General features: G+C 39.9%; 1 protein-coding gene across 5 annotated transcripts in view; it reads left to right on the top strand.

Annotated features, from left to right (window-relative positions):
* Positions 1-18,513: 18,513 nt before the first annotated feature.
* Positions 18,514-26,402, top strand: part of PTPRZ1 (protein tyrosine phosphatase receptor type Z1) — a 136,220-nt gene continuing 128,331 nt past the window's right edge. For 2 of the 5 annotated variants that reach the window (XM_027720811.2, XM_027720810.2), the window contains exon 1: positions 18,514-18,935. In XM_027720811.2, coding sequence (XP_027576612.1) covers positions 18,878-18,935 — 58 coding nt within the window. In that variant the 5' untranslated portion in view covers positions 18,514-18,877. The remainder of the gene's footprint in view (positions 18,936-26,402) is intronic. The other 3 variants (XM_027720813.2, XM_027720812.2, XM_027720814.2) reach the window with 2 other exon arrangements.

The following is a 26,402-nucleotide window of genomic DNA, read 5'->3' as shown; positions in this document are numbered from 1 at the left end:
GTGCTTGTTCCTTGCCATAGGTCATATCAAAGAACCAGACACAAACATCAGGTATTTAATAAAAAAAAAAAAATTACAGTGTTATTTCAGTCATAACTACTGCAAATAAATTAGAGAACAAATAAAAACATAAACAATTTTGCAGCTATTATCAAAGGCTGTCTCTTTCTTTTCACCATATATAAAAAAATGCAATAAAGGAAAATTTTCAGTGACATGTAGCCAAAACCAGAAAACAAGAAGACCTTGAGTCAAACTTCTCTAAAGGTCAGGAATACAGGCATAGGACATTCAGTCAGGGTTTTTGCTCCTTAAGTATTCTTGCAATGGCAAACCACTGCAAGTTTGCTACAGAACATGTAGCTAGGCGAGGAAATGTTGAAACATTCCTATTTTTCCTGCAGCACCCAGTCACCAGGGTACTAAATAATCATTCCAAAATAAAATGAATGCAGAACCATATGGTTAGTTCTGACTACCATCTTGCAGAAAAAAATTGCTCAGGCTTCTGTACTACAGATGGTTCTGATGGACAGCACATTTTTACTGCTGAGGAGAATGTGAAGACAATTCTGAAAATTTATTTATGTAACACTGTGCTTCTATTAGACATAGGGATAGGTAACCAGAGAGTACCTTTAAAGAGTTGCCATTTCTATCCTATATTCTGCTCCACATGTATTACTTGATCGTGCAAACATCTTAGCATATGAATAATCTTTTGACTTAAGCTTAAGACTTCAGTTTCTTCTTTTACTTTCATCTCAGTTCCCAGAATTCTCATTTCTACCTGCAACACTGAACCTATTGTTACTTGACCTTTTTAAGCTTCAGAAAGTACGGTTATTTTGTCTTCAAAACTTAGTAAGCATGACTGCCTGGTCTTTTGAAGGAACAGTGGTCTTTAGGAGTTGCATAGTAGACACATCTGACTCATCGGCTTCGCTCTGTGGGATGTTGACAAAAAAAAACACAAACAACTGAAAACCACAAACAAACAAACAAACAAAAACAACAAAAAAACCACCCCCACCAACAAATACCAGCAAAAATTAGTTCAAGATCTCTTCTTTTACACTGGTAATTTCGATTATCTCAACCATTTTCTTGTTAATGGATGATGTAAACCAATAATTAATTTTAACTTTTAGGTTTTCATTTATAGTTTTCTTAACTATAGGGCAGTAACATCCAAAATGTTCAATCTACAGATATCCAAATATTGTCAAACAAAATTTTACATGCATATTTAGATTAAAATATCCCAGAATGATCTCTTCACAAAACATAGGAACGTTCATTTTAACATAAAAAAATCATTCTCATGTTATCTGCCTGTGAGCATAATATTATGAATCTCAGTCTGCTCCCCACGAACTCTGAGGAAGAGAAATCTAGCTCATTCTTCCTCCTTCTTCTCTTTGCCCTTTGCAAGAATTTAAATAACATTTTCATATCTACTTTTACCACTTACATTCTGTTTCACAAATAAGCAGTTTTGTGTAAATGCACATAGCACACATTCACAGGCATTCCTGTTCTACATTCATTTTAGACTAGTTTGCATAATTTTCGCTTTAGGGATTCTTACACAGTGACAGGGGGATGGAAGTCTGTTTTTTTACTCCTCAGCCATGAATTCCATCTGTTGTCATGGCACTGAACCCAGTGCTGAATAGCAGCCAGCATTGCTTTTGATGTTCTGTAGGATTAGTAGAGATGTCTGATGTTATTGTGCAACATTATTCGTAGGAATAGCTCTACCTGAGCTTTATGTAAATGTTAAGTTGCTAAATTAATAAATAAATATGGTATGCCACCAAAGTTCACATCCTGGGGGCATTCCCTTGGACCTTTACTACTTCTATAACGACTCACACAAAAGTTTTTGCAATTTCTACAACATTTATCTCTCAATTTCTGTCTCATTTCTATAAACACAAATCCAACATATGCAACATTTTATTAGAGGCAGTTGAGAAATAATATGGCCAATGAAATATAAATGATGATCTATAGCTGGTGAACTGCTGAAGCAAGTTTTATTTTTTTAGTCTTCTAATCAAAATATTTCCTGATTTGGCTCTACTTTTGACTCTGGCGTGTTCTACTAAGGAAGATCCCATTGATCCTAACTCTGGGAGGAGTCAAATATACAATAATTAGAGATATTCTTCAATTCTCAGGACATTCACCTTGTCTTGTTTCAGACTCTCAAATCTCTTGACACATATTAATCAAGCTTTCACAAAAGCCCATAGACTAAAAGAACCCTTTTTTGTTGTTTTTCATCAGTGCTGCATAGGAGTTTTTCCTGCCATTTTTTTTCATCAAAGGTTGTCAGTCTCGTAATACCTTATCTTGTCATGGATACACTTCAGAAAGATTTCCAAGTTTCAAAATTGAGTTTCTGGTTGAAAGAGAGAACATTTCACCTCAGCATGAGTTCAGGAAAAGGACATGTAAACAATTTTCTGTGACGGATAATTATGAAGGGTAGCACATGAACAGAGCTCTACTGCTTCCTTTTTCTGTCCCTAAGAAACCAAGTTTGCTTCTGCTTCTCAGGAAGTAGCTAGGTTATACTAGACCAGGGCAGTGGCTGACCTAGTAGTGAGGGGAAGAAGAGACAGCAGTTGCCATCTCCTATCCTCAATCATCCTTCCCTGCAGGAGTAGCAAGCCAATTTACTGTGCTGTTTCCTGAGGAGAAGCAGTCTAGCACTTCATCCTTGAAAAAGAAACCTTCATTTTTGCCTCTGAGGTCCTGCCTCAGCTGTGGCCCAGGAGAGTACCCTCGTGGGTGAGTCTTTTTTAACAGAAGTGTGAGACATGGGACTAAAATGCAGAGCGAATTCTGGACTTGGCATCCCATAATGAAGAGCTTTGCTACTGACTGTCCTCTACTGCTTCCACAAAATGTTTTAGAGAGTGCTAGCCTGCACTCTTGGCATCCTGAGAAGACAAATAGGAACTAGATATTTATTTTCTTCTCTAACTTCTGAAATATTACTGATTTGCAGCCCCTTAGATTTATGCTATTTCTATACAAAAATAACCCTCTTCTTTCCAGGGTTATTATTTTCAGATCAACTGTTTGCACAGCCTACAAGATTCTTCAGAGTGGCATTGCTGTTTACTCTGGCTTTTCCACATGTGACCCTCTTTAAATGAAACTGTGCAGACAGCTCAGATGGTGTTTATGTGGAGAAAATCCACTGATTTCAGTAGCAGTATCCTGAAGTTACTTCAGTGCAAATTGATGTTAATGAAGTAATTAATTGGCTTTTTATTTTAAATAAAAATATAGAATACAGATACGTTGCCTTGCAGTTCAACAGTATTTTTCTGATGTTCCCAGGGGAGAGGATGGTTGGACCTCTTGGGATACAGGATGGAAGACAGAATGTCAGTATGTTATATTGGGCAGGGGGGATTTCAGCTGTGGATGTCCTGCCCTGATTGGTGAGACAGTCAGGCTAAACTTTGATAAATTTAGTGGAGTTAGGGAGCTTTAAAACTGCAGTAAGACCTGTTACAGAGTTAATAGAGGTAATTTCTTGTTTAATTTGAGAAAAAAATCAGCATGATTTAGTGTTCTGTGGGTGAACTGGCAAAAACGTGGAAATTGTTTTAGAAGAAGAAAGTCATCAAGGCCCACAGTACTATTTTTCTACAAAGGCTTTTCACCCAAATTTTCAACTCAGCCTATTAAATGCATTTTTCTTTTGTAGGTGATGTGTCAATGTCTGTATATATACAGCACCACACATGGATGACTGGGGGAGGGCTGGGCAGTAAATTGGTTTGGAAGCAGCACAGCTTAGCCACTGGTGAGAGAGAGTCAAGACAGCCACTTTACCAATCCTTAAATCTCTTTTCTGTGTGTTACCTCAGTCCCCAACAGCTACAGCCTGCAGCAGATTTGTAACATGGGAATGACATTAGCTCTGAAACTCTTCTGAGCATCTCTTGCTTCAGCCTCTGGCAGAGCAATCCAATATGCTCAAATATTTGCTGTATGGGCTCTGTGTTCCCAGGGCATGACCATACATCCTTCAGCAGGACTGAGAGATTACCATGGCTGGAGATATGGGTGTTAAGGTACCCTTGCTTTTCAGTGAAGGGAGGGCACAAGAACAGACCATCACTGAAGCGAATACAGATATCTGGAACTAGAATACTGTATCTGGAGATCCTCTGCTCTGCAGTGGGAGTACCTTCTGCTGCTCCATAGAATGAAGAGTGGTAGAACATTGACAGTGACAGCACTACAGTGACCCCAGTCCAAGTTCAACCATGGCTGTTTTTCTTTCCGTGGTTTATATGTGCCACAAAGGAAGAGGAGAATCAGAAAGGCAAAGAATCTATAGTTCATTTTCAGGTTAGACTGAATGTCATTGAGGCGAAAAATCTCTCCCTGATATCATGAATACCATTCAGTCCCTGCATTAAATATTCAGCACAGAGCATAAAATACAGACACATTTCATTTGTAACCTGTAATATTAAAGATTGCCTTTTCACACATCCATTGCACAGGTGCAGCACTGCTAGCTGAACATGAGCCCACGAACTGCCTGGTAAGGAGGGATGCCTATATATTAGCAGTAGGCTGTATCAGTGCAATTGCTTTCATTTTTCACTGTCTTAGTCCTGTGGGTCAGACTGAGCTGCCCTTCAGCAAGCAGAATCAGGCTTTGTTCCCTGTGCCCAGAGGAAAGAGTCTCCTCTAGTGAACAAGTGTCGTGATATCTACCTGTGTGATTTTTACTCAGTTTTGTTTTTTCAGTTGTTATTATCACAGGCACCCACAGATAAGATATCACTGAAGGAGAAACATTAGTTCCAGGGCCAGAATGATCCTGTCTTCTCTCAAGGACCCTCCTTGGTCACTAAAATCTTTATCTTCCTTTCTAAGGAGATCTAAGAGTTAGTCTCTTAAAAAAAAAAAAGAAAACAAACACAAAAAAGATGTTGAAGCACTCTTTTTAGTGTTTTAGTAGACCACATTGTATTATTTGGCTTTGCACTGCACTGACAGTGTCTTCAAAGATAGGAACCTTGTTGATAAAAAAGCAAAATTGTCTAATATGTGTCAGTCATGATGATGGATGCTGTAAATATCTTGATATTATGGTGCACAGTACTGTCAGAGGGAGCTTGAAGATCAGCATAAAATTATATTTATAATGAAGTTGGGAGCAAATGGCAATTAACATGTTCTGTTAACAGGTTTTCAAAAAGTGGCAGGAAGCCTACTGAGCTCACTTCCATGATATATCACCAGAAAAAGTTTTAGAGATAACCTGTTTTCAAAAGACAGAGAGACAGCAAGACAGAGATCTATCAAAGTAAAAGCATTTAGGGTAAAATTATGAAGTTGTTGAGCACTTACGTGTCAAATCCCATTGACTTGAACTTCTCATTTGCATGAGAAAGAGTTGCACAATTTGGCCTTTGTGAGACAGTAGGCTTAAAAAACCCACATTTGTTGACTTTCAGCTGAAGACTCTCACTAATACTAATTCTATGTAGAATACCTAGTTAAAAGAAAATCAAAAAAAGTACCTGCATGCATTTTTTTCTCTATGCATTTGTACACAGGGGTGAACTCCTGTTCAATTCAGAGAATATAAATTCTAGTCTAATATTTCAGAAGAAGAATTGCTGTCTGCTGTATTTTATTACTCAAAAGCTGAGCCAATCTTTCTAAACCTCATCACAATCTGGAATCAGTTTCTGAAATGTGTACAGATTTCACAGGTGTTCCAAAATATTTCCTTTCATGCATAGAGAAACAATACAAGTATTACCAAAAACTGAGTATTCTTGAACACAAACTGCCTTTAGTAAGTTTGCATAGGAGAAAAATCTGTTCCTTGACATAAAAATAGACTACAGAGGGCTTTCTCACTAAGAATTAGTTAATTCCTGAATTTATGAGGATTTTAGAAATATGTGAGGCAGATATGTTTTTTAAAAGCTGCTCAGGCAGTGAAAGGGAACATGCTGATTCAAGAGCTCTTTTCTGTATATCCTTGAGGCTATTAAGTATGCCAGGCAAATTACACACCAGAGGCTGAATGTTTACTGGGGTAGTCAAACATTTCAAAGTAAACTTTCAGGGATGTCATCTCTTTCAGTAATCCTGTGTTTTAATACATGAATGCAATCCAAGACTATTTTGTTTTTTGAGGATTTCCATAAATGTTTTGGAAGGTCAGCATACAGTTTCAGTTGTTTTTACATAGAATCCAAGTGAGGTAAAGACACAATAATACAGGCATGGCTCTAGATATTAAAAAAACAAACTAAAAACTAAAGTAATTGAAACAAAAAACCAATCAAACAAAAACACACAAACAACAAAACAAACAAAACCCCAAACTAAAACAACAGGAAAAAACAAGCCAAAACAAAAAAGCCCCACCCTTAATAGAATTGTTTGTCTATGGTATGTAAGAGATACTGGAGAAAAGAACCACGCAAATTTCAGCGTGGGGATGGGCTAGGTTATGTTTGATGTTACATGTTTTAATCATTCCACCAGTGTTTTTCCTAATCTTTCTCTCTTGCTGTTAAAGAAGAACAGCACATCTCACTATGCATTATTTCTCTTCCTCTACAATCTGCCTTTCAAAAGCATTTGTTTCCCACTTGGACTCTCCAAAGGCAGAAGGAAGTGACAGCATTTAAAAGCATAAGCGCAGTGCCTATTCTACTAACAATTTCAAAGCTCAATGGGATTCTCTAAGTGTTAAAGAAATTTAACCTGTAGCACACAAATTTGTTTTACAAAGTACAGGGGACTAGATTAAACAACGAACTCTTGGAAACAAGGGAGTTGTACCACTGACTCTGTCAGAGGGCAGGATTTATTCCTCATTGCATCCCATAAAAGATCTATAAGTACGATCTGAGCCTGAATTGTCCCTATAAACAGGGATTATGCACCTTGTAACTGCAAAGTCTCAATTGTCTAACTTGAATGGAAATGAAGACGGATTTGGAGTGGGAAGATGTAGTGCTACAGTAGCATCAATGTCATAACTAAAATTCACAGTGCATTTTTACAGATATACTCTGAGACTGGACAAGGACTGCCTTATCCACACAGACTCAGCCTTTGTTACTGTTCTACCTGAACCTTGTGAGAATATTTCTCACAAGCAAGTGATTATATAGGGGTTATGTGGGCAATGTAGGAATTATTAGGAAGGGAAAGGTCATCTATATTTTCAGGGTTTTCTATTCCAGGTTTTCTATGTCCCAGGCTCAACACAGAGAAAGCATTATAAAGCTACAGCCCGTGCCAGAAGAATTGCTGGGTTTTACAAGTCATCCAGAATCTGGGGAAGAGATGTATAGGGACAATGGCATTTGAGCCCCTTTTTAATTTGGCACAGTACAGTTCAGAAAATCCATCTGTCCTGAGAAAGAGTGATCTTTGCGCCTCCCAGAATAATTTATAGCAAGTCCTAAGGTAGGACAGACACAGTTCAGCAGTACAAGTAGTGTGGCATTTTAGATCATCAGAGTTTACGTTACTGTAGTGCTTCACAGCCAGCTGAAAAGTACAACAGTCATATAAGCCCCAGAAAGGTGGGGAGGACAAAGCAGTTGTGAGATGAAAACTCTCAATTTTTCAGTGCTCTGAGCACAAAGAAACTGAATGCAAAATATTTCAAATTTGGTCCTTTATTTACAATGTATATAAAGAAACTATTCTTTAAGGAAAAAGCCAAGATGTTTTGTAGCTACTGCACATTTGTTGTTTGTGACAATTAGATATAATCCAGCCCCTCAATATTTGAGTTATAAAAAATCAATAATTTTATGACAAACACGCTTGCCAGTATCACAAATCAGTGGTAAGATTTACTTTCATCTTAATCAAAAATATTGGAGGTGTGCCCCTGTTTTCTGATATGGGTTCTGATATCTGTAGAATGTAAATTGTGCATTTTCAATTCTTTTGAGCAGCTGGCAGAGCAAACCACAGGTTCTATTCCAATCTTTGGTTTAACTGAAATCTTTCAGCATGCACTCTAAAAGTGTGGGAAAGGGACCTGTTTTTCAGAGTTCTACTTATTCTAGCTATGAAATTTGTCAAGTTGTTACATACAACAAGTCTTTTAAGGCTACTTCCAACTTCAGCAAAGTTAACAGATAAGGGAGGCCTTTGCAAGACTGACTGCCCAGCTCAGCACTGCTCAGGGTGAACAGAAGTGCAAAGGCAACCACTCCGGTTACGTTGATCATAGGGGAAGAAATGTCTGGTTCTATCCTAATATTTTAAATTTTTTTCCATATTCTTGACTGTTGCTGGAGTCTGAAAGCTACTTTGAGATTAAAAAGTTTGAAAAAAAAAAAGTATGGGAGCTTGCTGTACTACACACACACACGTACACACACAATTCTCCACACTTCTCCCTCCCTTTTAAAAGTAACTATCTTACACATCAAAGGTTGAAGGGTATTTTTGGTATATTCATAAATCACTCAGGAGATGAACAAGCTTATTTGTTCCAAATGATGAAAGTTCAAAGTATTTCATTTATCCTAACAGTTCATTAATGTAGCCACTCATGTATGCTAATCCCACTTATTAAGCCTCCCTGTCTCCTATTAATAATAATTTAGCTAAATATGAGATGTTTCAACAAGTGTTCCTACTTTCATATATATTTATACTAAATATAGGTATAGTATCTTGATAATAATCTTCCTTTTCACAAAGTCCTTAATCTAAATAGAGCTTGAAGTTGCCACAAACTATACTAAGTGCTGCATAGACTAGGTTTGTCTGAAAGACTGGTACTGAGCTGTCTGTAGAGTACTTATCTCCAAAAATCCCCGTGTGAGCAGAGTAGCATTGGCATCTTTCCTGAGCAGATAAAAACCTGTGGAGAAGAAAAACACTGGAGCAGAACCCACAAAACCACTTACACAACTTAATGGGTCCCAGGAGCTTCAGGCAAACTCTAGCAGTGAAAAAAGGCAGCGAACTTTGCAAAAGAATTGGGCAGAGGACCTGAATGTCCTATTGCTTATGTGAGAGCTTCAACTAGCATACAAAAAGTGGCCATTTCCTTCTTCAGCTGTTTTCAGAAGGGAGCTAATTGCCTGCACTTTAAGAGATGATTTAAACCAAGACAGTTAAACCTTGGCAGCCATGGTTGCCAGATCTGTTTTTAGAACCTGCTACAGCTTTGTTCACCTCTGCTATAAGTAGTAAATTGAGGTTCTCAGATTCTCAAATAGCACCAAATGCCTATGTTTAGGAACTTGAATTGGGCCCTCAAAAGTCTCTGTGTATGTGAGGTTTCTAAGTTCTCGCAGTAGTCAGTATATATCCCAACGGAGACATGCAATGACATTTAGAGAGTTATTCAACAGGCCCTGCAAAGGAGATATTGATATTTGATCAGAAACCAATGGCCAGTTCTCCCTGAGCAATGACGGAAGCATGGTCATATTGGACGCCCTTACATTTACGTGTCTTCACTTGCAAACTATAGCCTCCCCATTGAGACAATCTAAAACAGAATTAGGAATTGGGCTTGGCCTTTTCAAGGACAACCACAAAACAAAACAAGGCATCCTACTGATTCTGGTAGGATGCAATCACATAACCTGACACTAAAAATTGACTGTACAGTGAAGTATCTCAACGGAAGTGACAATCCAGGTAGTCATATGGGTCTTCACACAATGCTGGTGATTCATATTACGAACTGGGAATGTTTCAGTCAGGTTGATTAAAGTAAGAAAACCTTCCTGACTCACAACCTGCTCACACATGCAAACCCTTTTATGCTCCTCATCGACATTTTCCCAAGTATGTTCCCCCATCCTCCTTGATCCTTCCCTTTTTCCCCTCTGGTCTTCCTCTAGATAATCAATCAACCCTCAGTTATTTTTTTCCCAATTTTACCAGTTCTACTATATCTGTATTCAAATTTAGTATTCTCAGTAGAGTTACCTAGGTAATTAGACCTTACATAGTTTTAATGATACTGTTTCCAAGGAACTGCTGGCACTAAGAGTTTATCTCCCCGGAAGACGCCACTATTGCACTCCAATTATTGTGAAGTTGGCCAACTCTCATGTAGCTCGCCCCTAACCAGACGTGAAACACAACCAACGTTCACAATACTATTTCTAACTTCTGACAGCTTCTCACTCTGTTATTCATTACGTCCCGCAAGATAATGTCTCATGTCATGTTCAATTAGCTGAACTGCGAGCCATGGCTCTGTCATCTCCCTGCATACTTTACACTTGGCTGCTTAGCTTTTGTTTAATTGGTCCTTAACCCTTACTTTAACCATAAAATTTACTTAGGGATTTATTTTTCTCCTGAAATTTGGTTCCATGGAATTGTTTACATTTTTTCCAATTTTAAGCAAATGTCATTTGGTAAGAGCATAATTAATGGCACACTCATTAATTGCAGGCAGAATATTTTGATGGTCTGAGTAAACCACCGTTATCTTTTTATCTTTTTTATTTAAAAATGCCATAGTTTCTGTCATCAAACAGGACCATGCCTATCATTAATAAGACCTCTAAAGGTCTCAGCTGTCTGTGCAGAAGGAAATTATAACAATGTAATCCAAAAGTGTCATTTGGCTCAGGAAAAGCAACTGTTTTTTCTCCAGTAGTTAGTAGGTTCCTAAGGGGAAAGAGGACTGATATATAACACTTTCCCCAAGTAACCTGCAACCACTAACTAATTCTGAGTTCAGGAGATTTACTAAGGCTGATGGTACATGTCCATTTAGTAAAATTTAGTGAACCTTTCTTCCAATCCCCTGTTGGTCTGTCCTTGAAGTCTCATAAATATGCTGAATCCAGAACATCATTGCCAAGGATCTTCAAAGGCCTGACTCTAACACCATGAGGAACTTTAGGTTTCGAGATTTTTTTATTTTGGTTCATGCTGGCTTCATTTGCTGCCAGCAGTTTCTCCTGCTGGACAAGTGATGAGCAGTCCCCCTCCCAATGGTCTGGTCTTGTTTTACAGAGGATGGTCATAGGTTGTCTCTTTCCCAGACTGAGGAATCCAGGCTCTCCTTTTTCCTCAAATTCTTCAAATATATTCCTCCTTGTTCCCTAAATACAGAAGCCATTCCACCTCATCTTTGTTGTTGTTCTGCAAAGAAGAAAATTTGGGGATTTGAATGTGTATAGTGAGAGAGAAAAACCCCAAACAACAGCACCTAAGAAATAATTTTGTATTCAGCCACAGTTAGAAGTGCCAAGAGAGAAGAAGATTTATAGAGTGGCGTAACTGATGTACTCTCTTTTGTTCTTTATTCACTTTCTAATAAGTATTAAGACTGTTTTTGCCAAGTTTGATATCTACCAAGTACTGAGCAAGTATTTGCATACAACTGTCTATCATAACCCCAAATAACAAATACTGAGTAGTAACAGATCTCATAATTTTCCTTTAGAATATAAGATTTTTTTTTTCTAAATGAATCAGACTTTTCTCTGTATATGTTAAATTTTATATATTTCAGTTGTCACAGCTGATCGACAGCTCTGAAGATTTAATAGCAAAAATGTCTATGTTTTCTAATTAAATTTTGTTCAAATTTCGGAAGTTACTCTTTCTAACAACAGATGTTCTGAGATCTTAAAAGCCATTATAATGGAATGACTGCTTTAAATGCTTTTAGATGTTAAGAAGGAATACCTTTATTTAGTTATTCCTTTCCCTACTTGAGAAATTTGTGCATTTTATTTCTACATACTAGAATTCAATGTCTGCCTCTGTTTATTTTTCCTATATATGAACCAGCAACATGTGGTACTGTTAAAAGGAGGATGAATTTTGAATAGTTTATTTTGTGAATACTTTGAATGCTGATAAATACCTGCTATTTTGATATGGGCTCTGGCATATCAGAATACCCTTGTTGTTGTTTTGTTGCTATATACTTTTATACCCAGGTGAATAATAGATTTCAAAAATGTTTACATACTAAAAAAATATGAGAATAATAGCAGTCAAATGCAAGGTTAGTTCTATAATCTCAGTAGCTTCTTTGTCCAGCTAAAATTAAAACATACCCTGTAAAGTGCTACAATTTGTAATAAGCAAAAAAATACAGGAAAAAATTATAAACATGCATTTAACAAAAACAAACAAACAACCCCCCCAACAAATAAACAAAAACTACCTAAACAAAAAAAATCTGTCCTTCATTTTCCAGCAATGAAGTGTTCCTATTATTTCACATACATTACTTGCAAACTCTTCTGTGCAGCACCACCAACGTTTACCCAAGCATGATGATAATGATAAATTGTTCCAGGGATTTCATATCTATTGTACTTGTAGGTCAGCACTTGCTGTCAGAAGATCACCAGAGTCACAAATGAAAGAGAAAAGAATTGATAAATCTGAAATCAGCATAAGAAATAATTTTTATTAGATCTGAGAATGTGCCAAGACAACTTGCTTTGGGTTGGAATTGACATACTAAATCTCAGTTTAATGGCTGGTTCCAGGGAGATTTATTTATTTATTATTTACTATTATATGAGCTATTGTTAAAGCCTGCTGCATATGTAGGAACGATCTGTTTACTCTGCACGTTTGAGTGTATGTCTGCCTTTAACACATAGCTTAAGCATGCAATGGAGTTTTCCATTTTGGCATGATGTTTTTGTAAGTATACCTTTTGGTTTTATTTATCTGAATTTCCCATCAGGATGTACACTATCTTTAAAAGGAGGCAACAGAAAAAGAGCCTTTTAAATGTCAACAGCACTGAAAGCGGTTCCTTATTCTGCAGTTACAGACTGAAAGTACTTTCTTCACTGGGACAGAAAATGTTTCTTTGCACTCCGTAACGAGAGCATTATTGGTGGTAAGAGCAGGAGGGGAAGGGGACGTGAAACTGTAGACACAGCTCACTGTGTGGGTGACATGAAAGACTGGGCTTCTTACATGTCTCAAAGTGGAGGGCCAAATTCGGGGCCTGAGTAGGCTGTAGAGGAGCCTGGAGAGGCTTTGTACCATGCTATCACTGCTCCTGGCATTTAGGCAGACCCACTTCTACCTGGCTCTCCACAGAAAGATGAGTAAAAGTTAAACCCCCCAAGAGGTCACACTACCCTGCGTTTGGAGACTAGAAGGGAATTGAATGTTAAATAATTCACTCCTGCCCACTCTTCATTTATTATTTCAGGAGTTAGCCTTATCTGTCCCCGTGGGAAACTATTGTGTTGATAACAGGTATCCATGCAGTGGGATAATATGCTAGTCTGGTCGTAGTTGTGCTTTCCTAGTTTTACATTTATTATTCCAATCAGAAATTAATAGGAATGCTAAACAGGAGTATGAAATATTATTTTCATTTTCTCTGTTGCTGCATAGCCAGATGGAAAACAACCAAAAACCAATAGAGGCATATCTGTTTATCTAGAACACAGGAGGGGATTTGCAACTGGAGTAAGAGCATTTTACAACATGGCCATGGCTCTCTAAAAGCTGAAAACCTAGGCAGAAACTCAGTCAGTGGTGCATCTTTCTTTACAGAAAGGTTTCATGCAGAAAAAATAGCAGCAACCTTCGTGAAGTATGTTGGAAACACTTGTTCACAACAGGCGTTCAATAGTAGTAGTGGGTATCGAGTAGTAGTGTTGAGTGCTACATAGCAGAGAGGTAAATTGTGATCATGAGGATGAATGAAATGAGCATGAAGGAAATGCAGACAAATTTGACTCAGTGCTCATGTACATACATATATATGTATATATATAAAACAAATCTTGTTCAAAGTTTGCAGTTCAGTCCATCATTGTTTTTTTCTAATACTCTGTAACCACTGTATTGGTACATTCTTCGGGAGACTTAGCAAGGGGCAGCTGTTTTGACACTGAACAAATCAGTTAGGTACAGACTGGTTTTGCCAGAAGAGACAGAGCTTGTAAAGAGATGGGAGTTTTATTTCACAATCAGATGACGAAGCTGGCAGAAACAGATATCTAAGATTTCTAGCCCACAAACCTCTCATTTAGATCATTTGCTTTGCCAGAAGACATGGTGTTGAAGCCTTCTCCATGGCTAGGCCAGACAGATAGCTATCTGAAAAAACAGGTTTAAACCCTGCTTTCTTTAGTGCATCTAACAGTTCAGCTTTTTCAACTGCTCCTTACCGAGAAGTAAAATAGACTTTGTCTCTCGCCCAGCCCTTCCCAGAGTCTGATGGCACCTGGCTGCTATCAAACTGTGAAGTTTGGATCTTTTTCTGGGAAGAAAATATACACATCTACCATCTTTGGGTTTAGCTTTGAAAAGCAGTTCAGTTACATCTGTTTAGCAAAGGGACAAATAAGAGGTTCAAAGTCACCCTTTTTCTTGTCTTTCTGTGTTCTTTGAGGCAATTGAATTCAGAAAGTAATGCTTCAGACCAATTTTAAAAAGTGAAAATAACACTAGATGGAGTGTAAAAAATAGAACTCACTTAAAATATGGAAGAATAGGAAGGAAGGAAGGAAGGAAGATAGAAGCTGCATGTAAACTCAAAGAAGGATTTGACAAATATCAAAGACAGCATTGAAAATGAAAACATTTCCCACAAGAGAGGAAGATAAATGCAACAAGAATTGACACTATTGCAAAAAACCCCCATAAGCATTGAAAGTAAGCTAGGAAAAAGAAAAAAAAAGCTGAAGGAGATGTGGAATGACTCACCATGGAAATTAACAAGATTGTCACAATACAAAGGAAAATACAGTTTCAACACTGAGAAAAAGTTCATTTAGACTGAGGAAAAAATTAAACAATTGATAAAAAGAGCAGATTAGAAGAAAATATTTAACATCAGGTGAGAAAAGAAAGTTGAACTAAAGAAATTTAAAAAAAAAAAGTGAAAGGCTTATCAAGAGGGGAAAACGTTAACACAGTAACTAAACAGGGACCAGTTTCTCATCAAGATTTGCTAATATTCCATAAAAGTACAAGTATACAATTACAATATTGTGTAATGAAAGAGCAGCTTTATGTAAGTCCACTAAAAATTTACTGTACGGCATAGCAAAGAAAATAAGTCGTATTTTCATTGCTAAGTCATCAATAAGAATAGTTTTAAAGAAACAGAAATCTGCAATGCTAACTACAAGTTCTTTTCATGTCTGCTTGCTACTTAGTCATGTTGTGGGTTATTTATACTTCATAGAGGAGAGAGCGGAAACAGTAAAACAAATCATGTTTTTAGAGCTAGTGAATTATTTTTTGACAGATTTATTTCAAAATTAATTTATGTGAATTTGGCTTGTCACAGTACAAGTTAGAACATCTTTTCCTGACAACTGAAAGCAAAGACGAACAGTGTCACCCTACCACAGTAGGGTATTTTCTAGGCTATAGAGAGCTTTCTCACCAACCATTCTTCAGTTCAAGAACCAGAAGGGATTTGTAGTACTTGGCCTCTGTCCTGTGTCTTTTCTAAATCACTGACATCTGTTCAAAGCAGGTGTAAAGTATTATCATATAAGGATATTATAAATTAATTTTTATTCTGACCAGGTATGCACACACTAAAAGGCCAGAGACAAATCTTCTAATCCATCCTTATTATCTCTGCATTACAGCCCATAAAACTGCAGATGAGTTGCTTAGTGCAGACATTTGTGGTCACATTTTAAGGAGAGTAAATTCATGATGTAAAGGTTTGAAATTATGGAGAATCTAACATATTCACTGGTGATCTGTTCTAAATGTTTATCATTCACCTTGTAAAATATTATTGTGTATTACCTACTGGAAGTGAAAGTTAACTCTCAGCATAATGACCATGTCAGGTCCAGATTCTCTCTGTGTAGTAATTTACTGTGGAAAACTAGGAAATACTTGTGACATCTGTGAATGCTGTGCTTGTCCTTCAGTGTGGGTGTGTTCACGATGGGTAACTTGTTCATGGCACAAGTAAAAGGGAATTCTTAAAGAAACCCTGTAAGGAAGTGAATACACTGAACTAAAGCTTTTCCAGCACCTGAAAAATTAATTTTCAGGTAATTATGTTAGCAGCTGTTAAGAGGCAATCCTTTAGCCTTGTCAGAGAGTCTTTGGCCACAGCTGAGCACCTGATGATTAAAAAAGCACCAAACTGCTCAAAAGTTGGTCCCAACAAGGATGGAGGAAGAATATGGAAGTTGCTGCAAATTCACGTGTACTCAGAAGCAACACAACTGAGTTATGTCTACCTACCAGCTTGAGAGAAAGCCAAGCACACATTACTGCAGTCCTTCAAGCACTGGCTTTATACTGTATATTATAATAATACCTACACATTTTGCCATGCAATATTGTATTATTCTTATTCCTACTGAGAAACTAAACCAACTGCAAAATGAGATTGGAGCTGGAGTTTGTCTCAAATATATTATCTATTCGTATTAGTATCTTGTCTTGCATATGTGTATCAGTGTGTTTGTGCATGTTTGCATGTGTATGGGTTTAGAAACCATTACAGTTGTTTCCTGGCACTTAGGCTCTTTCAATAACATGAAAATCAGCTGACTAAAATCTTTAACGTTTTCCCTAGGACAATCCTAAAATAGTTTTTTATTGGTAGAGCTCAGCACATGGAACTTGTTTCTTCCCGTGATACCAAAAGTCCGTTTAACAAGAACTGTCACTCAAAGTTAATCCTTCTCCTAATGAACCAATTTCTACTGTATTTAAATTCTGCAGTACTCTGAAAGATGCTGGCCTTGCATAAGAAGACACAACAGCACTCTGCTTTCCAAATACAATCCACTGCTAGAGCATCTCGGCACTTCCTCCTCTAACTTTTGTTCACTCAGGAATTTCCAATTTGCTTCATGTCAAGATATCTCATAATGTACCAAACAGCCAGGTAGAGCAGGTGGACTTTGAAATGTAAAATTGACACAGGACAGGGTTTTTTGTTTAAACTGAAGGACAAGCTGATAGATACAGCTCCTGCGTCTGAGGACTGAGAGGCTCGGTAGAGCAGGGTACCTATAAAGCACCAAGCGTTTTTACACTTAAGTTGCCCACCATTAAAAGTCGCATCACATCCTTGCAGAGTAGACCGTTTCCCTCGGATGCGAACAGTATCACAAACACAGAGACCATTCACACGGCTCCTGGGCTGCACTTCGGCGGGCCTGTGATGAAGCTGAGGACCGTGTGTGCCATCTTACGCTCCCAATTCCTCTCGCGTTTGCCAGGGATGTTTGCATCTCAAGAGGGATCGGTTCGGCGCGGGAAGGCCGTGGGAAAGCAGGTGCAGCCCAGGAGGCAGGGTGCCCGCTCCCGCTGGATTACGGTGCGCTCAGGGCTGGGGTCTCGGCCGGGGCTCCGCACAGGACCCAGTCGTGTCGCTCTGCATCCCCCTGGCCCAGTGTCCGCCCCGCCTCCCGCATTTCCCACCACGTGGGATCTGGTGTTTGTCTGCCTTCATTTTTCACTTCTAGTTTTGGTGGGGTTTGCATTCTTTTCTTTCTGGTCTTGTTTTGACTTCCCGCAGAAACGGTGCCAGTGCCTGCGTCCTGACCCACTTCTCCGGCAAATAATGATATTCCGCCGCTCCAGCCCCTTCCCCCGCTGACCCTCCAGTTCCCAGGGATCACGCATCCCCTCCGCTTCCTGGCGCGGGGAGCAGCCAGTGAACGGCATCACCTTCCAGGCGGCTGCGGTCGCAGCCCCGCCGATGCCCCGCGCCCGTTCCCACGGCAGCGCCGCGGTGGGGAGCCGCCCCGAGGCCGTCGCTCCCGAACGGGGCTTCTTCCCCGGGGGGCTGCTGGGCTCCGCGTCCCCGGGGTCGCACCGACCAGCCCCGCACCTCGCTGACCTCCGAGACCCCAAGAACCCCACACTCCCCCTCCCCGCCTCCGCCTCGAAATAAACTTTTCTTCCCACGCCGAGGGGACGCTGGCGGTGTCCCGGGGGCTGTCCCCGCGCGGAGCCGCTCTCCCCCCGCCAACGCCGGAGCTGTTGTGGGGGTTCTCGATCCCGCGGCCACGCTCTGGTCGCGGTGGCGTGAACCCCTCCCGGCCCCCCATTCCCTCTCTCCAGCCGGTTGACGGGGCGGGGGGGGGGTCTGACCCTCCTGCCCTCGGGGCGCGCCGTCGCAGTAGCCCGCGCACAACACCCCTCCCGCACCCGCACACATCCGCACGCACACCCGCACACGTACACCCGCACCCGCACACACCGACACACACACACACCGACACACCGACACACACACACCGACACACCGACACACACACACCGACACACCAACACACACACACCGACACACACACACCGACACACCGACACACACACACCGACACACACACACCGACACACCAACACACACACACCGACACACCGACACACGCTCCCCCCCTACACCACACACACGCGCGCGCGCGCGCACACGTGCGCGCCCGCCCAGCGCGGTCTCCGCCCCCCCGCGCGCACACACACGACATACACACGATAGACACACACGCACAGGATATACACACGCGACATACACACACACGCGCGACAGACACATCAAGCGGACACCCGCGCACACGCACCCGCACACCCGGGCACACCGCAAGCCCCGCGCGCTCCCCCGCAGCCGCTCGCGGCCCTCGCCATGCGCTGAGGGAGCCGCGGCCCCCGTCAGCTCCCAGTGCCGCCGATCCTGCCAGCTCCCAGTGCCGCTGATCCCGCCCGCCCGCGGCGTGGGGGCGGCCGCCGGGCGCGGCCGCGGCGCGGAGCCGGCTCCCCGCGGGCGAGAGGTGCAGCAGCCCGCGGAGGCAGCGGGCGGGCAGGAGGCTGAGAGGCATCTGGGCAGGCAGACAGGCAGGCAGGCAGCCGGGAGGAGACGAGGAACGATTTGGACATGCTCATTCTCGGGCGCTTGGTTGCCTGCATCCACCTCGTCTGTATCCTCAGAGTGGGTGAGTGATCTTTGCATGAATTCATCTTTGGGCTTCGGAACAACTTTTCTCCTCGGGCTCCGGTGGGTTTTGCTCCTTCTCATCCCTTTTGCTTAGAGCTGCAGGCGCAGTCCTTGGCTGTTCAATATCGTGAAAACACGCTATCAACACCACGGGTGGGAGCGTTTCCCCTACCCCTTTTACCTCAGCCGCCGGGCTCCGCGGATGCGCGGTACCCCACGCCACCCCCGGCGGCGGCGGGCTGCTCTGGGGGGGCTCCCCAGCCCGCCCTGCCCCAGCGCGCCCCGCCGAGCCTCTCCCCGCCGAGCCCTCCGCTGCGGTCCGGTCCCGCCAGATTGCCCGGACCGGCAGGGGAGGGAGCGGGTGTGCGCCGGTGACAGGAGAGAGAGAGAGAATCCCTGCCCAGCAGTGGTGACATCGAGCTTCTCCGGGGACGTGGGATGTGAGATGTTACTTTAGGCTCTCTCATGAGCAGTTCCGAAGAGAACCGGGGCTGGGGCAAAATTTCACTCCAAAAAAATACTCGTTCTCCGAGAACAGGCAACGTCGGTGATTGCTCTAAACCATGCGAAATACGAGTCGTTCATTCACGTGGGACCACGCATAGAGAATATGGATTCATATATAGATTTTAGTGGGACTGCTTACATAACCAAATTCATTTTCAGCTCATGCAGATCTGTGCAACTGGAATGCATCCTAAAAATCATGCAGTGCTCTGTTTTACATTATAAGCGGCATGAGTGAGTTGATGCTGTTATAAGTGCTCTCTTCAGTACTTTCTCAAATACTAGGAGCTTCAGTGGTGGGGCTTGTATCTTACTGGATGATCGTTTTGAATTTATAAGGTTTTATCGAATAGATCACTAGATAATACTAGTTGGCTGCTTGTATTTCAATATGAGGAACTCGGGAGCTTCAGCTCCTTGTGTACGAAACCAGTCTTACAATAGGTCTGTGATGATAAAGTAGGCACTAACCTACATTTGTCACCCAATAGGTGGTGCTGCATCTGAAACCATGCATCTCTATAAACAAAGATCGGGGTTAGGTTACTCGGAGTGAAAACAATTTCGTACCAAGTTCTGCTAGTTAGCAAAATCTACTTTTTAAAATTTTATCACGTGAAAAATATTTTTACTTCCTTTCAGAAAATACCGTGGAATGGTTCCACTATAAATGCGATGACTGTAACTGACCTTCAGTTAAAATGTATGATCCTTGTAAGGGCATTAATAGCCTTTTAATGTTGCTTTTAAACTAACCTATTTCTAAAAACAGGGTACTTAGTCCAATATAATTCTCTTGTACTAGTTCGGCAAAGAATGGCCTGTCATAAAACTTCTGATAAGTTTTCATGTCTTTCTTACACTGCCAACCTGTTTCCTAAAATCAAAGGTATTCCCAAGGCTGTCTAAAGGAAAAAAAATAGCAGGTGGTTTTATATGAGTTTGAGAACAGATCAAGTATACCATGATATGATATAATATCAAATAATATGATACAACTCAATTCAATTTTGGAAAGAACTTCCCTGTTCCAAGCCTATCACACTGGAAGCAATGCAAGACATAAACGCAACTTTTGTAATGAAATCTCTTTTTTAATAATTTAATGTAGCATCTTATTAGAAATAAGATGATTTTATATAATGTGCGTCTGTAGGTTATATTTATGAATTTAGAAGAATCTGGCAGGGTAGGAATCTGGCAGGTCTTTTACTCACACATGAGGTATAAATGTGGCTACTTTTTGTTTCTCTAGATTGATACATTATTGTTTTCAAACCTGACCTGAAGAGGACCCCTGTTCTAGATGTGATGGATTAATTGTTCTCAATGGTGCATCATTCTGAAGACTCATGAGCTCAGTGTGTCCAAGAGCATGATTGTTCCCAAGCATGAATACCCTGTGCAGGTTATTAAATTAATTTGATCAGATTTCATTTGAATATGTTCCTCTTTGAGTATCTCTCCATAACTAAATATGCTATAATGTGATAGCATTAGCTCATAGAAACAAATATTTTGTTAGAATTCTGATATTATTTCCTTTTGTGGTTGGGTTCTTTTTCCCAGAAAGTACAAAAAATTATTGCATACTACCAGTGGATGGTTCCAGTGGCTTGGTGAGAGAGAAGAACTGGGTTGGACTGTTTGGCTCTTACCATTAAGTATTTCTGGTAGAGAACAAATCAAACCCAGGGCTCTGTGAATGGATTTTTGCTGGAGAGCATGGCAATATCCCTTTGCATTCTGGAGCCTATACTTACTAGTGTGAGGCTGGTCAATGTCTAGATCCTGGCCTCGTTTGCTTGTAGTTTCAAAAAATGTTGTTGAGTCCTCAGCTGGTCACGTTCAGAGCTCTATAGGTGGTCCTTTCTAATGAATCTGTTTGGGAGACTTGCTGCTGCCTTTGGAAGATTCATCGGATTCATTGGAAAAGACAAAACAGTCAAGTCAGCCTCACTGAAGAATGAACTGTTAGAGCAGATGGATGCAAAAAGCTCGTGGGAATGACAAGATAGTGACAGTTCATTCTCTCTTTTACTGAAGAAATGCTCAGGATCTCGATTCTAATATCCCTGCTGAGATATGAACAGCACCTTCCTTCACAGTGTTACTGAAGCCAAGTAACTTGATTGCATCAAGTACTGATGTAATTATTTATGGAACAGGGTATTATCTGAGTGTTCTCAGTGAGTGCCATTCAGTGAAGTTCAATGGAGCTACTTGTGGAGTGAGATGCTATTCAGTCACAAGTAAGGGCTTGTGAGAAATCCTATGCAATTGTTTGTGAATGCCGCTGTAGTTAGAGTAGAGATTTCTTATTAAGTTCTTTCTCTTATTAAGATTAAAGGGAAAAAAAAACCCTATGTGGACAACTCACTTGGTTTTTTACATTATTATTTTAAATGAGAAATTTATGAAGCTGTAATCTTCAGCCTGCATAAGTTTCAGGCTGGAGATATTCTTTGAAATTCTGCCCTGGCTTACTAATGTGTTCCATATAACCTAAAAGTCAATGGGGTGTGCCGTTTTTGTGCCTTTTGTCTCATTGTGCCTACGGAAAAAATATCTGGAGTCTTTTCAGTAAGTAGACTATTTATGAATCTGTGTAGGCAAGAAAATGTTAATAGAAAAAGGAAGATGTTTTAACAAATTACACTGTAATTGTGGCTAAATTTGAGTCAAAGTGGTGTAAATATTTAGGCAAGAGTTAAAAATATTCCCTGCTCTCGCTACTAGCAAAATATATGGGTAGTTTCTCCAAATAATCTAAAAATTGTCTCCAAAATTAGCTAGTCTTCATCTTACTGCTATCACTGTCTGACCTCAACTAGGGCTTTGCATTTCAAAATGCAACTAATTAGTGTTTGAATTGTTTAATTAGTTGTGTCTCTGTTTAATTTCTCATTATCTAGAAAAGATCTTTCCCTCGTTTTTAGTTTGCTTCTGGCATCCCTGTACCATGAGTTTATTTGCACAAAAGTAGTAACATTTCCCTAAATATTCTAATTTTTCTTATACAACTGGCATCAGGACTGTATTTCCAAGCTAGCAGACAGCATGCATCTCACTATCAACGTGAAAGCAACTTCTCTGCGCTCCTTACTGGATGGTCACAACTAATAACAATGAGAATCTGAAGGACAGCACCACTTTAGCTTCCTAAATCCAAACATGCTTTTTGTTCATTCTCAGGTCCACATGTTTAGATTCAGTAAGCCCTTAGACTGTTAAAGGACTATGGAATCAGATCCTTCTTTTTTTCACTAACCTCTTATTTTGACATTTTTTTTGTAGGCCAGTTACTTGTCACACTCAAAACTGAATTACATCACAGTAGTATAACTGTATATTATTTCTAGTGCTTTAGCACATTTTACACTTAAGATTATATATTCCTGTGAATGATGATACACAGCTCCTTAGGAGAAATTTAGTACTGCAATGTCTAAAACAAAAGAGCTGAAACAAAAAATAAGAATTTTAGGACCAATTAATTTTGTATTTTAACCATCTGTATTATGACCATATATATGTTACGCATTTTTATACCACAGAGACTTATATATACCAAAATCTAAATATAAAGTATGGATTTATTTTAGGTTCAAATACTGGCAGGTATGAAAACTTGTGCAGAAATGAATGACATTTTCAAATTAATGTAAGTGAGCCAAATATTTACTCAGGACACTAGTCTGTAGGACATATCTAAAATAGTTAAAGCTGTAGTTTCCAGTGTTGAATCAATACAATTTGTAAGGAGAGTTTTCTCAGCTGTATTTGACCTTACTTCCCCTTTGAATGCACCCTTCTATCTGAATTCTTGGTGAGAAACTAAATAATATATGTAAAAAATAAGATGGCAATTTGAAACTATTATCATTACAATTTGTATTGTAAATTAGGATGTTAATTTATGAATGTAGGCACTTGTCCATTTCTTAGAGAAGGTGATTTCCTTGATTTTCAGTGCTCATCACTTAAGTGGCCACTTCCCACTATGAGTTCTCTAATTAGGAATTTAAGGGTGAACAGATTCTGTTCTTTTGCTGAGAATTTCAATTCCTCTTCAAATGTGCTGTGGTTCTCAGTATTCCCTGTAAGGTCTGGAAGTCTGTGGCAGTTCCGGAGCCCTCCACTCCTATTTAGCAGCTTGATTCTCACAGCTTCGTGCACCATTTATGTTGCTTTCCTGTACGAGACATCCTTTGGCTATTCAGTAAGCTTCTTTTCCCATAAAGACAAAAGTCACCTTTTTGAATACGTGTCAAGCATTCTGTATTGGAAAGATGAATCTACAGGAAGAAAGGAACTTACAGTATTAAATAAGCAGAATCCACTAAATGAAAGATAGCAAATATTTCAAAGAGGCTGGGACTATAAATGAAACTTGGCTCCAGCAGGTTGTTGAGGAACTTCTGGTAACAGAGTACTTTTGTAGGAAGGTATGGTACAGGTTGCTTGTTAAGTACAAATTACTAATGTTGGTCAATTCAGTCTTGAGGCTCAGGTGTAAATAAGTGGAGATTTTAGAAACAAGGTTTATTTTACTTATTTTGTATCACTATCTGATAGAGGTGAAATAATAGACTTTTTAAGTAAAACAGGCACTGTGTGAAAATGTCATTTTCTAGATAAGGCATGCCTCTCAAAAACTCACATTGCCTTCTACTTCTTGCCCATACTTGACTTCAGTTTTCTTTGTTCCACCATAAGTCGCTATATTTTACCCTAAAAATCAGTATTTTTCATTAGTAATTGAAGACCCCAGGAGCTACTATTTCAGTTAGCTAATTTCAGAAATCACTATTGTGGTAAAAGTCCTGTGGATGACAGAAGTACTGTCCTACATCTGATGAGGAAAGCTCAGCAGTGAAAGGAAAATGCCCATGTAACTTAGGTGTCCAAATCCAGAATTTCAGTCAAAAGATTCCCTGTCTCAGCTAATACCTTTCATGCCTTCCAGAGAAGCTTTCAGGCAGCTGTAGTTCCTCTTCTGCATGTGCCTTACCTGATTTTATTATGTGCATCTCAATGCCTCTTTACCACCAAAGTTTTATTGGGGTCCAAACCCAAATGTTCTTTCAGATGACTTCACTGATCCTTAAGTCAGTAAGACTTCCCTAAATAGATGCTGACAAAATCAGGTGTTTTAATCTGACTGCTGCTGCTACTTCTGTTTAGGACAAAGGATGAGGTGATGGCTGTGGCACCTTCTCATGTTGTCGCCCAATGACTGAAGCGTTTTACCAACACAGTGTAGAGAGAAGACCTGTTCTGGGCTAAAGGGATTTGAAGCTACATCTCGGGTCTCCAAGCATTAGGTTTTGTCAGATGAGAAAACTTTTCATGCTTTTTGTTTAATATGAAGCATTTTAGCTTAAATTTTTAAAAATTTTCTAAAAAAGTATTTTGAGAGTATACTGGACAAGATCTTGAAAAAGAAATCTGTTGAGGTGCTGCTAAGCACTCGGAAACCACATCTGTGTCAGGAATATTTGGAGCTGGAAATGGAACCCGAGAGAGTTTGCAAGAAAATTTTCCAGCTTATGAGTTTGCCTTTTTCCCACTGTTCCTTAAGCATCTTCTTCAGGCTTTTGGAGGCAGGACTCTGAATTGGTAGGATATTAAAGCAAGAGAGAAAATATGAGTTCTCATGCCTGCTCCGACTCAGTATTTCATTATCTACTTGCTATTTCATTATCTGTATCTACGTATTTTATTATCCACTGCCTTTTCTCTGGTTGTGCTCTAGAAAGAGCAGGTTTTGCCCATTTCTTTAAAAGTCTGAGGTACTTATTTTCAAAAGGGAGTTCTAAGCTGCACTTCTGAAGAATCCAGCTCCCAAAGGTGGGTGAAGCTCAAATGTGTTTCCACCAACTCAGCATTTTACATCAGCTGTCCTGGGCAGCTGAGTACCATTTGGGCAAGCTGGTTGCTTGTTACTGCACTCAGCTGCCTAGATCATCTAAAGACAGTGGAGCAGCCTGAACTTCAAGCCTCTGGAGCCTAGTGCCTAACAGGTGGGTAATCCAACTAAATGCCATCTTGCACCTGGACTTTTGTCTAGGTCAGGGCTATTGAATACATCATTTGCAAACCACCTTTGAATTCAGCCGCTAAAAACCAGACTAGATTTGGTTTGGCTACTTGCCATATAAAAAGCACTGTTTCTTTCTCTAGATTTTGACAGCATCCAATTAGACATACCAGGTAACATGGGTTTTTCTCCTACTACCTGTTATGCTTCACTAAACTTAGAGACTGTAGTTACCTTGGAATTTTTCTCTGTGATATTGAAATATCAAAGATTCTACTGTGCAGATAGCATTCAGCAATTTACATTTCTATATGAAGATATCAGGACTGCTCATCTGACTAGTGAGAGATTTCATTAAGAGTTTTCAGGAACAGTATATCTGCTAGTAATTTGGCTGTGAATTGTCATCCTCATTGCTGAAAGATTTCTGCTAAATATTGGATTGCCTGAAGGCCAAAGTATAAAATTGTTAGCATTTGAAAAGGTATCCATCTTCACTGCCTTAGATATTTGTATGATAAGATAGAGTAACAGTAAAGCAGTGAAGAGTTGTTTAAATGGTGACATTGAAAGGGCAAAATAAGAGACATCATAAGTACTTTTACTATGTTGAAATCGTGTTACAAAGATTTGTCTTCAAAATTAAGGACGTTGCATACAAATAAATAAAATGTATTTTAGTGAAAGGAGACATATGTTTCTGTAAATTCCTTAACAGAATGTGACAAAGAATTCTCTACTCATTTAACATTTCCTTGGGAATCATGATAAGTTCTTTGATCAGGACAGATTTTTTTTGGTTTTTTTAATAAGCTATCCAGGCCAAATTAAACTTTTCCTAAAGAAAATAGAAGGTTTTATTGAATTTGTTGAGATTCAGACTGGTTTGTATCATAATTCTTCAGAATACATTTT

Source organism: Pipra filicauda, unplaced genomic scaffold (genome assembly GCF_003945595.2).
Source record: "Pipra filicauda isolate LSUMZ 115617 unplaced genomic scaffold, ASM394559v2 scaffold113_size4260070_pilon, whole genome shotgun sequence".
NCBI classification, from domain to species: Eukaryota; Metazoa; Chordata; class Aves; order Passeriformes; family Pipridae; genus Pipra; species Pipra filicauda.
This window is presented reverse-complemented; position numbering and strand designations above follow the sequence as displayed.